Source organism: Bombina bombina, chromosome 4, assembly GCF_027579735.1.
Source record: "Bombina bombina isolate aBomBom1 chromosome 4, aBomBom1.pri, whole genome shotgun sequence".
Lineage (NCBI taxonomy): Eukaryota > Metazoa > Chordata > Amphibia > Anura > Bombinatoridae > Bombina > Bombina bombina.
The window spans coordinates 611,598,407-611,613,504 of NC_069502.1; the positions used below are offsets into that span (position 1 = coordinate 611,598,407).

The 15,098-nt window shown below is 40.8% G+C and overlaps 1 protein-coding gene across 3 annotated transcripts in view; it reads left to right on the top strand.

Moving 5' to 3' along the window:
- Positions 1-15,098, top strand: part of AFG1L (AFG1 like ATPase) — a 763,812-nt gene that overhangs the window by 385,622 nt on the left and 363,092 nt on the right. For all 3 annotated transcript variants that reach the window (XM_053710609.1, XM_053710610.1, XM_053710611.1), the window contains one exon: positions 7,433-7,532. In XM_053710609.1, coding sequence (XP_053566584.1) covers positions 7,433-7,532 — 100 coding nt within the window. The remainder of the gene's footprint in view (positions 1-7,432; positions 7,533-15,098) is intronic.

The following is a 15,098-nucleotide window of genomic DNA, read 5'->3' on the forward strand; positions in this document are numbered from 1 at the left end:
TCCTTTAATTCAGGAAGGCCAGTTTATGACCACTATAGATCTGAAGGACACTTACCTTTATGTTCCAATCCACAAGGAACACTTTCAGTTCCTGAGGTTTGCATTCTTTGACCAGCACTTCCATATTATTGCCCTTCTGTTTGGCCTAGCTACTGCTAAAAGAATCTTTTTGAAGGTTCTGGGGGCTCTCCTTGCTGTTGCCAGAACTCAGGGTATTGCAGTAGCCCCATACTTGAACTATATTCTTTTGCAAGCACCATCCTTTCGACTTGCGGAAGAATTCTCAGAGTCCCTTCTCAGTCTTCTTCGATCACATGGATGGAAGATAAACTTGGAAAAGTGTTCTCTTATCCCAAGTACCAGGGTGGAATTCCTGGGTACTATAATAATACTAAAAAGACTCTTGCCCTCCGGACCTGGTTGAGTCCCTCTGTGGCTCAGTGCATGGAGGTTATTGGTCTCATCTTGTCCTGCATGGACATTATTGGTCTCATCTTGTCCTGCATGGACATTATTCCTTTTGCCAGGTTCCGTCTCAGACCTTTTACCACTGTGCATGCTGAGGCAGTGGAATGGCGATTATTAAGATCTGTCTCAAAAGATTGTGTTAGACAGCCCGTCGAGAGAATCTCTCTCTTGGAGTTCCGTCTCAATACCAAGCTACCCAGGTACGGGTCGCGGTCGAGGGATTCCCAAGCGGATCTAATAGATGCACTAGCAGTGCCCTAGAGATGTTCAAACTCATATCTTTTTCCTTCATTACCACTTCTTCCTCAAGATGGTTGCCCGCATCAAGCAGGAGCGGGTATCAGTAATCCTGATTGCTTGATCGTGGCCGCAAAGGACGTGGTTCGCATAGTGGGGATGCCCTCATCTCCTCTGTGGAAGTTACCTTGTTGCAGAGACCTGCTGATACAAGGTCTATTTGTTCATCAATAATCTAGATTCTCTGAGGCTGACTGAGTGGAGATTGAATGCTTAGTCTTAGCCAAGAGAGGTTTCTCTGAGTGTGTTATTGATACTCTTATTCAAGCTTGTAAACCAGATATTCGGTGTATCTACCACAAGGTGTGGAGGATCTACTTATTCTGGTGTGAAGAGCATGTTTTTTTTCTGGCACAGAGTTAGGTTTCTAGGATCTCATCTTTTCACTAGAGTGGGCTGGAGAAGGGCCTTTCTGCTAGTTCCCTGAGGGGAGAGATTTCGGCCCTGTTGGTTTTATTGCACAAGAGACTGGCTGAGCTTTCAGAGGTGCAGTCCTTTGTTAAGGCTCTGATTAGGATTAGACCTGTGTTTACATCTGGTGCTCCTCCTTGGAACCTAAATCTTGTTCTTCGGGTTTTGCAACAGGTTCCGTTTGAACCTCTGCATTTCATTGACATTAAATTGTTATCTTGGAAGGTTCTCTTTTTATTGGCTATTGCCTCTGCGTGCAGAGTTTCTGAGATCTCTCCTTTGCAATGTGAGCCCCCTAATCAAATTTTTGATGCAGATAAGGCAGTTTTACATACTAAATTAGGTTTTCTTCCTAAAGTTGTGTCAGATCGCAACATCAATCAGGAGATTGAGATTCCTTCCTTGTGTCCTAATCCTCCTTCATCGAAGGAATGCTTACTTCACAATTTGGATGTGGTGCACGCCTTGAACTTCTATCTTCAGGCTACTAAGGAGTTTTGACAATCTTCCTCTTAGTTTGTAGTCTATTCGGGGAGGCGTAAGGGGCAGAAGTCTACTTCGACTTCCCTATCTTTTTAAATGAGTGTCATCCGCTTAGCTTACGAGACAGCGGGACATTGTCGTACTGATAGTATAACGTCTCATTCCACTAGATCAGTGGCTTCCTCTTGGGCCTTTAAGAACAAGGCCTCTATGGATCAAATTTGTAAGGCGGCTACCTGGTCTTCCTTACATACATACTTTTTAAAAATATTACAAGTTTGATGTTTTTGCTTCGGCTGCAGCTTTCGGGAGAAAAGTTTTACAAGCTGTGGTGCCCTCAGAATAGGGTCCTCCTCTTCCTTTTTGTTCCCTCTTATTTATTCAGTGTCCTCTAGAGCTTGGGTATAGTTTTCCCAACAGTAAGGAATGAAGCCGTGGACTCTATCTTAGGAAGGAAAACATAAGTTATGCTTACCAGATACATTCCTTTCCTTCTGGATAGGGAGAGTCCACGGCCCGCCCGTTTTTTCTTGTCTATGGGTGGTCCCTATTTATTATTCTTCTGGCACAATTTATACCCTAATGTTTCTCCTACTTTTCCTTGTTCCCTCGGCAGAATGACTGGGGTAATGAGGAAGTGGGAGGGATATTTAAGCCTTTGGCTGGGGTGTCTTTGCCTCCTCCTGGTGGCCAAGTGTTGTATTTTCCAACAGTAAGGAATGAAGCCATGGGCTCTTCATATCTGGAAGGAAAGGAATTTATCTGGTAAGGATAAATTATGTTTTTGTCCTTTTGTCAGTCTAGAAACCATAAGTCATCTCCCTCACAGAAGTCAGACGACTCAGTCTTCATGGAAGCCCAATCCAGTCTGGAATAAGGCTAAGTGGACTTAGAAATATCCTTTTTACAGTACTAAATCAGCATGCTGGTGTGGCCTCCATCGCAGACGCAATGCTGATTGGGGCAGATTAAGCCTTTTTCAGGACCCCTGGGGACTGGATATTGTATCTCAAAGTTACAGAATAGGGTTTCAACTTGCATGTCATAGTTGTCTATTACAGGCAGAGGATCGTGCTGCACAGTGTTTATTTCAATCCATTTATTCCTTGTTATTACGATAACATTGGTCTATGAGTAAGGCGGTATCAAGCCGAAACGCATAAGAACGTGTTTCTTACCCACTTACTTGTTTTTATGATGTTTTGGCAGATTTCCTAATAAATTCTTTTGGACTCTTACCTCCGTCCCCACTTCATTTTGTGTTTGCTTGTTATGATGATAACCCACTTCATATCCAATTTAGAGCTAACCACTATCTCAACTCTGATTGAGACTATGATCATAAGACAAACTGATATATATTCAGGAGCAATTCCTAAAATGATCATGAAAGTTAAAGATCATGTGATCGCAACTTTTCCAATTTTACCATTGTGTGGCATATTTATATTTGCTCATTGCTATCTAGTTCAAAGCTTGCTTTTATTTGCATGATCGTTAAACAATATTGGTTTCCATTAAAAGTGATTTCTGTATTAATCAATGGAAACTGGACAGTTTATGACAACTATAGATTTGAAAGATGCTTACTTTCACATCCCTATTCACAGGGATCATTATCAGTTTCTTTGTTTTGCCTTTTTAGGACCGGCATTAACAGTTTGTAGCTGTTCATTTTTGGATTACTTTCAGCTCCCAGGAATTTAACCAAGGTTCTGGGGGCTTTGGTGTCTCATCAAGGCTCAAGGTTTAGTTGTAGCACTGTACCTGAATGATATTTTAGTTCAGGTGCCACATTCACATTTAGTAATTTTTCATACAGACAAATTACTATGGTTTATTTGCAGTCATGGCTGGAAGGTAAATTACAAGAGTATCCTTTTTGTGGGCGATTATAGATTGTTATTCTGCAGCTGTACTTGACAGATCAAGGCAAACTCAAACTTCAGCTTGTTGAAAACTTCAGTATTTAACTTTGGCTTCAGTAGCTCAGTGTATAGAAGTAGTGGGTCTCATTGTTGCAGCATCAGACACCATTCCTTTTGCGAGATTCCACCTACGTCCTCTTCAGATCTGCATGTTGAGGAAGTGGCATAGGGATTACACAAATCTTTCTCAGGTAATTCAGCTGGATCCATTGGTAAGGCACTTCTTTTCTTGGTGGACGTCAACCAATCTTGTTTCTCATGGAATGATATTCCTTCATCTGTCGTGGGAAAGAATTACTACGGACACAAGTCTTTCAGGTTGGGATGCAGTCTGGGGTCCTCGGAGATCTCAGGGAATTTGCTCTCCTCGAGGCTAAGTTACCAATCAATGTATTAGAACTTAGTGTGATCTTTCGAGCGCTCCAGTCTTGGCCCCTTCTTATTTCAGTTCCATTTATTTGTTTCCAATCAGACAATGTAACTGCTGTAGCCTGCATCAATCAACAAGAAAGTACTTGCAGTACGCTTGCAATGAAGAAGGTATCTCGTATTCTGTCTTGGGCAGAATCCCATCAGTGTATAGTCTTGGCAATCCACATTCCCTTAGTCTACAAATGGCAAGTGGATTACTTGAGTAGTCAAGCTCTTCATTCTGGGGAATGGTCACTCAATCAAAACATTTGCAACCAGTTGGTTGAACGTTTTGGTCTCGCAGAAATAGAATTGATGGCATTTTGTCTGAATCACAAGCTTCCCAAATATGGAACGAAGTACAGAGATCCTCAAGTGGAACTGATATATGCATTAGCAGTTCCTTGGTCATTTTAACTAGTTTATCTCTTTCCTCCAATTGCTCTTCTTCTGAGGGAAATTGCTTGGATCAAACAGGAACACACTTCAGCCGTTCTAATAGCTACTGCATGACCATGCAGGACTTGGTACGCCAATCTGATTCAAATGTGCAGTATTCCACAGTAGTGTCTTTCTCAACAGTCTGTTGTCTCAAGGACCATTCTTTTATCAAAACTTTCAGTCTTTCAATTTGAGAGTTTGGAGATTGAACAGTTAATTCTTTCTCAGAGGGTTTTTTCCTTCTTAGTGGTTTCAGGCTCGTAAACCAATTAGTTGAATTATTAAAAGGTATGGAAAATTTATATTTCCTTGTGTGTGGAAAGGGGTTTTGATTGGCATTCCTGTAGAATTCCTCTAATTCTCCAATTTCTGCAGGATGGATTAGATAAGGGTTTGTCGGCTAGTACCTGGAATAATCACTTTTCTGCTCTTTCAGTGTTATTTCATAGGACAATTTTGAGACTTCCAGATATTCTAACTTTTGTTCAGAATCAGGGCAGTTATATTGCTGATTACTCCTCCTTTGAATCGTAACTTGGTTTTGAGAGTTTTACAATCTTCTCCATTTGAACCTATGCATGTATTGAACATTCAATTGTTATCCTCGAAGGTCTTATTCATGATAGACATCTATTCAGCCAGGAAAGGTTCCGAGTTATCTGCTCTTTTCTGCAAAGCGCCATATCTTGTTTTCTTATGTACCCATAATAGCTTTTTGCTGAAGTGGTTTCTTTATAGAACATTAACCAAAAATTGTAGTGCCTTCGTTATGCCCGAATCCAAAAAATTCTAAAGAAAGGTTGTTACATAATTTGGATGTTGTTAGGGCTTTCAGTTTATTTTGTTATTTTTTTTTGGCAGGAAGGTTCTTCAGGCGGTTGTTTCCGGTAAATAGGTGCCTGCCTTTCCTTTTTTTTTTTTTTGTCCCACTTATTTTTTGTGTACTCCACAGCTTAGGTATTTGTTACCAACATTAAGGAATTAAGAAAGACTAAATAATTTATTCTTACCTGATAATTTATTTATTCCTTGACGGTAATAGTCCATGAGCCTACCTGATTTTATTTTATTATAGTTGGTGACATTTCTAGCTTGCACCTCTTTTACCCTACTTGTCATTCTTACTTTCCGTTTCTCCTGTTTTTTGTCTATATGATAGACTGGGAGGTACAGGTAAGTGGGAGGGCTTAGAAAACTTGGTGCAGGGTATCTTTGCCTCCTTCTGGTAGCCAGGTGATGAGTTCCCAACAGTAAGGAATTGTGGACTCTCACCACTGAGAAATAAATTCATTTATCAGGTAAGGATTAGGTATGTGGTTTTTTAATGCTTCATAGTAAAAGTTTTAAGTTTTATTTGTTCTCCACTGGAACTAGTTTGGTTGATAGAACACAAGGATTTTATAACTGGGATAATATGATTTGAAAGGTATGCTATAATAACTCAATTATTTTTTAATTTACCAATTTATTAATTAAGAGTTACTGGCACCATACCAACCACATTATATATCTGCTAATTATTGAAGATAATTGTGGGAAGATAGGATACCAATTTGAAGATATAGAAGTGTTGCTTGCTTATTTGGGTACTTAGTGTAAAGTTATTCTTCCTATGCTTATGTGCATGAGAGTAAGGGAAGTGATGAGGAGGTTGATTATTTAACTTTCATTAAAGGCTATAACAGTGTAAACATACTCTATTACGTTAGAGCAATTTTATTATTGCACTATTGCAATCATATAACCATATGTTTAACCCCTACAAGGTGATTAAACACATAACCAAAGTCAGTTCCAGAGCAATAATGCACTGCTGGGAAATAGATGAGCACATCTGGTGAGCCAGTGATAAGACAAATGTGTGTAGCCACCAATCAACAGCTAGCTCCCAGTAGTGCATTGCTGCTGATGAGCATATGTATATTTCCTTTTCAACAAAGTTACCAAAGAGAACAAAGTAGAAGTGAATTTAAAAATGGCATGCTCTGTCTGAATCATGAAAGTTTAATTTTAACTTTCCCATACCTTTACACAATCAGTATGACTAAATTATACTACTAGAAATATATGTGCTTGTTTTCGGGTGGAGTGGGTGGAACTATGCAAATAATACATGAGCGTGGCTCTGCTGCAAAGTGTCCCTGGAATAATTTTTTATTAAATGTTAGCAACTATGAGAGATGTATATGTATGACTGGGTTTGCCACACCCTTTTTATGTATATGTTTCTGCATACTTCAGTGACCAAGGGACATCTGCCAACCAGTACTAATATGGTTCTATCTGTACCAAAATTGTGTAATGTATCTAATTGGAACTGATATGGTTCTACTTGGAGTATATTAGAATTAATTTGTTGGTAAGTATGAGTAAAGAAAACGGTTTATTGGCAATATATACCTGCTTTTAATTACAATGAATTTCAAATAAAGAGTGGAGATCTGAAGGGGGAAGAAAGGCTTTATAATATATTTACAACGTCCCTAAAAAGTTTGTGGTTACTACTGACAGTTTGCTCTATTATAACGTCTGTAAATGTTCATGCAGATTGTCATCATTCCCATCGGTTGAGAAGTTTTTTTCGTATAGAGCTCTATGCATTTCTTGGCTGAAAGAATTTCATTTCTATTTTCATTTTACTATAATGAATAATGAGATGCTTTATTTTATTCTTCATAATCAATTGATCAGTGTTTTAGGTATTAAACATTTTAATAGCATCCCCATGACCACTTAAAACACTACTACTACATCTACATTTTGGTCTCAAATGATGAGCCTATTTTGTGTAATCATGCAATAATCAAGCCTAGTCTTTTTTTTGTGTGCTAATAAAGACAATGATAATTTAAGGGAATACCTTTAAAATTTAAAGGAAAATCTAAATTTCCTATAAGGCTTTCATATCATCATGATTGTCTAACAATGAGTTTTAGTGTAGAATATTTTAAACATATATAATAAATATATATAAACAGTAATGTTCTTTGCAGGTGACTGACATTGCCGATGCCATGATTCTAAAGCAGTTGTTTGAGAACTTGTTTCAAAATGGAGTAGTTGTAGTAGCGACCTCAAACCGACCTCCAGAAGGTAAGCAAAGTGCATTCTTGCATAACAATAACATTAATAGAGCATTTTTTCAGCATTTCTGGGGGAAAACATTTGTTTAAAAAACTATACAGTATTTCTAAAACTAAACTGCATCATTTCCACTAATAAAAGTGAAAAATCTGTTTGCTGTGCATAATGAAAATCACATATTCTCAATATTTGTTATTACATTCATTCAACCTTAACTCTATCTGGCATTTATTCTGTAACTTTGTGCAGCATTTTACAATCCACATTATTTTAGCACTCATTTAGAGCAGGGTTCTTCAAAAAATGTTCCTAGTGCCATGATCACACATACCTTTGCGATCTTATTTTTATGCTTGGTCTGAAAATTTCTAAAGTATTATACAAGATAGCTGCAATTTTTGGCAAAGTGACTAAAATGTTTGCATACTAAATTCCTGATAGTAGTTAAACTTTTAGAGTGTTGTAAAAGGTAATAACACACTCATAAAACACTCTCATGCACCACACCACACACACTCATGCACCACACCACACACACTCATGCACCACACACTCTCATGCACCGCACCACACACTCTCATGCACCGCACCCCACACACTCATGCACCGCACCCCACACACTCATGCACCGCTCCCCACACACTCATGCACCAAGTGTTGATATATTTGTCAATAAGCATGACTTTTTCCAGTCTTGCACTGTGAAATTTCTGTAGTGATTGTTGTATGCTAAACCATTAGATTTTTTTTGATCAAGAAAGATTTTAGAGGACACTATGCTTCCAGGAAGACTGCAGTTTGGCTGATATTTGCTTTCAGAAAATCTCTTCACTATGCTTTGTATTGGACCCTTAGAAATATTCAACTTAGCTGAATTTTTTTCAGCATTCAAGAGAACAACTTGTTGTTGAATTGCATCACTAATAGTATTTGACATGATTGCAAAGAGTATTTCAACTAAGGTCCTTCTTCATAGTCTTATAGCACTCATAGCACTTGTAGGTGCACTAATGAGCACTAGCAATCATTGCAATATGATTATTCATCTATTTAAATGGATTAGACTTTTGTTTTTTTCTTAACTTGTGCAGTGTCCATTACTTCCTGTCACAGCTCTACAAGAAGGCTGTGGTCTCTACAGAGTTAATTTAGTATTAAGTGAATAAACAGGGATTAAAGTTGCATTCTGCCAGTTCTGAAAATGAGCAAATCTAAGTATAAAAAGTGTCTCCACTTTTATCACACTGAGGGCATGGGCTACAGTGAGAAATTCTAAGTGCTAATTTTGCAAGAAAACAAGTTTCTTTTCTTCTATAAGGTACGACGAGTCCACGGATTCATCCTTTACTTGTGGGATATTATCCTCCTGCTAACAAGAAGTGGCAAAGTGCACCACAGCACAGCTGTCTATATAGCTCCTCCCTTAGCTCCACCCCCAGTTATTCTCTTTGCCTACTTTAAGTATTAGGAAGGGTAAAGTGAAAGAGGTGATAAAATATTAGTTTTTAATTTCTTCAAGCAAGAGTTTGTTGTTTTAAATGGTACCGGTATGTACTATTTACTCTCAGGCAGCAGATGGATGAAGACTTCTGCCTGGAGGATGATGATCTTAGCATTTGTAACTAAGATCCAGTGCTGTTCCCACAGAGGCTGAGGAGTACAGGAAACTTCAGTGTGAGGAACGTTTTCATGCTATACAGCAGTGAGGTATGTTCAGTCATATTTTTTTGGAGAGACTGTGTATTTCAGAAAGGCTGACAGTATCCCCATGAGGGTAAGGGTAAGCAGTAATCCTAAGAGCTAATAAGAAGGGCATTACTAAGCTTGCATAAGGGGCTAATTACAAAAATGGTTGACACTGAGTTGTAAATGTTTGTGGGCAAACGTTTTATAAACTGGGAGTGCTGTTAACGTTTTGTGGGGAATAACGTTTTGGGCAACTTTATTGAGGGTACACTTGGCTTATTTTTTGGGTCTCAGAACCCACATGGCTAGTTTAAAACCGCTCTGGTGCGGTTCTTTGAGGCTGCAGAGACATCGAGTGAGATGGGTGGGGCCTATTTTCGCGCCTCAGATGCGCAGTTATTTTCACTCAGCAAGCAGCAAGCTCTAACTCCTGAGGGCCCTGGTGGATGTTTTGGGCCAAATTGAAGCTTTAACCCCATATTTACTATCCCTGAGGGCAGGTAGGGCCAAAGCAGGCCTGTGGCAAGGTGCTGAGGGTGTTTTTTTCGGATTTAGACCTAATTTCAATCCGGTTTGCACATTAAAGGGTTAAATGTTACATTTCCTTATGGGGCAATCTTAACTACATATATTGTGTCTGCTTGCAAAATTTTGAAAAATTTGGTGCATTTTAAAGCTGTTTTGCAGAACGTGTATGCTTTTTTCTCTTAAAGGCGCAGTACCGTTTTTTAAGATTTTTTTTTCACTAAATAAAGTGTTTTCATGCTTGTTTGTAGTCATTACTAGCTTGTTCAACATGTCTGACATTGAGGAAAGTCAATGTTCAATATGTTTAGAAGCCATTGTGGAACCTCAACTTAGAATGTGTCCCTCATGCACTGAAAGGTCAATAAATTGCAAAGAACATATTTTAGCTACTAAAAGTATGTTGCAGGATGATTCTCAGTCAGAAGGGATTCAGGTTATGCCATCTAATTCTCCCCAAGTGTCACAACCATTAACGCCCGCACAAGCGACGCCAAGTACTTCTAGTGCGTCTAATTCTTTCACCCTGCAAGATATGGCCGCAGTTATGAATACTACCTTCACAGAGGTTTTATCTAAGCTGCCTGGGTTGCAGGGGAAGCACAGTAGGTCTGGTGTGAGAACAAACGCTGAGCCCTCTGACGCTTTATTAGCCATATCCGATGTACCCTCACAATGTTCTGAGTTGGGGGTGAGGGATTTGCTGTCTGAGGGAGAGATTTCTGATTCAGTAAATATGTTCCCTCAGACAGACTCAGATATGACGGCTTTTAAATTTAAACTAGAACACCTCCGCTTATTGCTCAGGGAGGTTTTAGCGTCTCTGGATGATTGTGACCCTATTGTAGTTCCAGAGAAATTGTGTAAAATGGACAGATTTCTAGAGGTTCCGGCCTACACTGTTTTTCCGGTCCCTAAGAGGATTTCGGACATTGTTACTAAGGAGAGGGATAGACCAGGTATTACGTTTGCTCCCCCTCCTACTTTTAAGAAAAAGTTTCCCATATCAGACACCATGCGGGACTCGTGGCAGACGGTCCCTAAGGTAGAGGGATCTATTTCTACCCTGGCTAAGCGTGCAACTATACCTATTGAGGACAGTTGTGCTTTCAAAGATCCTATGGATAAAAAATTAGAGGGTCTCCTGAAGAAAATATTTGTTCATCAAGGTTTTCTTCTCCAACCTATAGCGTGCATTGTTCCTGTAACTACTGCAGCGTCCTTTTGGTTCGAGGCTCTTCAGGTTGAGACCCCATTAGATGATATTCTGGATAGAATTAGGGCTCTCAAGCAAGCTAATTCTTTCATTACAGATGCCGCTTTTCAACTGGCTAAATTAGCGGCGAAGAATTCAGGTTTTGCCATTTTAGCGCGCAGAGCGTTATGGCTTAAGTCCTGGTCTGCTGATGTGTCATCAAAAGCTAAGCTTTTTGCCATCCCTTTCAAGGGTAAGACCCTATTCAGGCCTGAACTAAAAGAGATCATTTCAGACATCACTGGAGGGAAAGGCCATGCCCTTCCTCAGGATAATACTTCAGATAGATAGGAATGGATACAGCACCCACTACTCACTAGTGCACGGAGAGGGCTGACCAAGCCCAGACAATTCAAGTAAAAGAAGATAGTCTCCAGCAGTGAGCAAAGTGACTTTTATTTACAAACAAAGGTCAAATACAGCAACGTTTCGGGCTAACAATAATGAGGCTTGAGAAAGGGCTTATTGTTAGCCCGAAACGTTGCTGTATTTGACCTTTGTTTGTAAATAAAAGTCACTTTGCTCACTGCTGGAGACTATCTTCTTTTACCTTCCTCAGGATAAGACAAATAAGATGAGGACCAAACAAAATCATTTTCGTTCCTTTCGAAACTTCAAAGGTGGTCCCTCTACCTCTTCCTCTGCCGCAAAGCAAGAGGGGAATTTTGCTCAATCCAAGTCAGTCTGGAGACCTAACCAGACTTGGAACAAGGGTAAACAGGCCAAGAAGCCCGCTGCTGCCACCAAGACAGCATGAAGGGGTAGCCCCCGATCCGGGACCGGATCTAGTAGGGGGCAGACTTTCTCTATTCGCTCAGGCTTGGGCAAGAGACGTTCAGGACTCCTGGGCTTTAGAAATCGTAACCCAGGGGTATCTTCTAGATTTCAAAGATTCTCCCCCAAGGGGGAGATTCCATCTTTCTCAATTGTCTGTAAACCAGACAAAAAGAGAGGCGTTCTTACGCTGTGTAGAAGACCTATATTCCATGGGAGTGATCTGCCCAGTTCCGAAAATAGAACAGGGGCAGGGGTTCTACTCCAATTTATTTGTGGCTCCCAAAATAGAGGGAACCTTCAGACCAATTTTGGATCTCAAGATCCTAAACAAATTCCTCAGAGTCCCATCCTTCAAGATGGAGACCATTCGGACTATTTTGCCGATGATCCAGGAGGGTCAATATATGACCACCGTGGACTTGAAAGATGCGTATCTACACATCCCTATCCACAAAGATCATCACCAGTTCCTCAGGTTTGCCTTTCTGGACAAGCATTACCAGTTTGTGGCTCTTCCCTTCGGGTTGGCCACAGCTCCCAGAATTTTCACAAAGGTGCTAGGGTCCCTTCTGGCGGTTCTAAGGCCTCGGGGCATAGCTGGTGGCGCCTTATCTGGACGATATCTTAATCCAGGCATCGACTTACCAACTAGCCAAGTTTCACACGGACATCGTGTTGGCTTTTCTAAGATCTCACGGGTGGAAGGTGAACGTAAAAAAGAGTTCACTTATCCCTCTCACAAGAGTTCCATTCCTGGGAACTCTGATAGATTCGGTGGACATGAAAATTTTTCTGACGGACTTCAGGAAATAATTTTTTTTATCCATCTGCCGAGCTCTTCATTCCATTCCTCGGCCATCAGTGGCTCAGTGTATGGAGGTAATCGGCTTAATGGTAGCGGCAATGGACATAGTTCCGTTTGCTCGCTTGCATCTCAGACCACTGCAACTATGCATGCTCAAACAGTGGAATGGGGATTATGCAGATTTATCTCCTCAGATAAATCTGGACCAAGAGACCATAGACTCTTCTTTGGTGGTTGTCACAGGATCATCTGTCCAAGGGAATGTTTCCGCAGGCCAGCGTGGGTCATAGTGACGACGGACGCCAGCCTATTGGGCCTGGGTGCAGTCTGGAATTCCCTGAAAGCACAGGGTTTGTGGACTCAGGAGGAGGCTCTCCTCCCGATAAATATTCTAGAACTGAGAGCGATATTCAACGCGCTTCAGACGTGGCCTCAGCTGGCGTCGGCCAGATTCATAAGATTCCAGTCGGACAATATCACGACTGTAGCATATATCAATCATTAGGGGGGAACAAAGAGTTCTCTAGCGATGATAGAGGTTACCAAAATAATTAGATGGGCAGAGACTCACTCTTGCCATCTATGAGCAATCTATATCCCAGGAGTGGAGAACTGGGAAGCGGATTTTCTAAGTCGTCAGACTTTTCATCCGGGGGAGTGGGAACTCCATCCGGAGGTGTTTGCACAATTGATTCAGCAATGGGGCACACCAGAATTGGATCTGATGGCGTCTCGTCAGAACGCCAAACTTCCTTGTTATGGGTCCAGGTCAAGGGATCCTTAGGCAGTACTGATAGATGCTCTAGCAGTACCCTGGTCGTTCAACCTGGCTTATGTGTTTTCACCATTTCCTCTCCTTTCTCGTGTGATTGCCAGAATCAAACAGGAGAGAGCTTCAGTGATTTTGATAGCACCTGCGTGTCCACGCAGGACTTGGTATGCAGACCTGGTGGACATGTCATCTCTGCCACCATGGTCTCTGCCACTGAGACAGGACCTTCTGATTCAAGGTCCGTTCCAGCATCCAAATCTAGTTTCTCTGCGGCTGACTGCTTGGATATTGAACGCTTGATCTTATCCAAGCGGGGTTTCTCTGAGTCGGACATAGATACCTTGATTCAGGCTCGAAAGCCTGTCACCAGGAAAATTTATCATAAGATATGGTGTAAATATCTTTATTTGTGCGAATCCAAAGGCTACTCATGGAGTAAGATCAGGATTCCTAGGATTTTGTCCTTTCTCCAAGAAGGATTGGAGAAGGGGTTATCGGCTAGTTCCTTAAAGGGACAGATATCTCCTTTATCAATTCTACTGCACAGGCGTCTGGCAGATGTTCCAGACATTCAGTCGTTCTGTCAGGCTTTAGTTAGAATCAAGCCTGTGTTTAAACCTGTTGCTTCACCATGGAGTTTGAATTTAGTTCTTAAAGTTCTTCAAGGGGTTCAGTTTGAACCTATGCATTCCATAGATATTAAGCTTCTATCTTGGAAAGTTCTGTTTTTAGTTGCTATCTCTTCGGCTCGAAGAGTTTCTGAACTATCTGCCTTGCAATGCGTTTCGCCTTATCTTGTGTTCCATGCTGATAAGGTGGTTTTGCGTACCAAACCTGGATCCCTTCGTAAGGTTGTTACTAATAGGAATATCAATCAGGAAATTGTTGTTCCTTCTCTGTGTCCTAATCCTTCCTCTAAGAAGGAGCGTCTGTTGCACAGCTTGGACATGGTTCGTGCTTTGAAGTTTTACTTACAAGCAACCAAAGATTTCCGTCAAACATCTTCTTTGTTTGTTGTCTATTCTGGAAAACGTAGAGGTCAGTAAGCTACGGCTACCTCTCTTTCTTTTTGGCTGAAAAGCATCATCCGTTTGGCATACGAGACTGCTGGACAGCAGCCTCCTGAAAGGATTACAGCTCACTCTACTAGAGCAGTGGCTTCCACATGGGCTTTTAAAAATGATGCTTCTGTTGAACAGATTTGTAAGGCTGTGACTTGGTCTTCGCTTCATACCTTTTCCAAATTTTACAAATTTGATACTTTTGCTTCTTTGGAGGCTATTTTTTGGACAAAAGTTCTTCGAGCAGTGGTGCCTTCTGTTAAACCATCTGTCTTGTCCCTCCTGTTCATCCGTGTCCTGTAGCTTTGTTATTGTATCCCACAAGTAAAGGATGAATCCATGGACTCGTCGTACCTTATAGAAGAAAAGTGAATTTATGTTTACCTGATAAATTAATTTCTTCTTTGGTACGACGAGTCCACGGCCGCCCTGTCATTTTAAGACAGATTATATTTTTTGATTTTAAACTTCAGTCTCCTCTGCACCTTGTAGTTTCTCCTTTTTCTTCCTGTACTTTCGGTCGAATGACTGGGGGTTGGAGCTAAGGGAGGAGCTATATAGACAGCTCTGCTGTGGTGCTCTTTGCCACTTCCTGTTAGCAGGAGGATAATATCCCACAAGTAAAGGATGAATCCGTGGACTCGTCATACCATAGAAGAAATTAATTTTTCAGGTAATCATAAATTCACTTTTT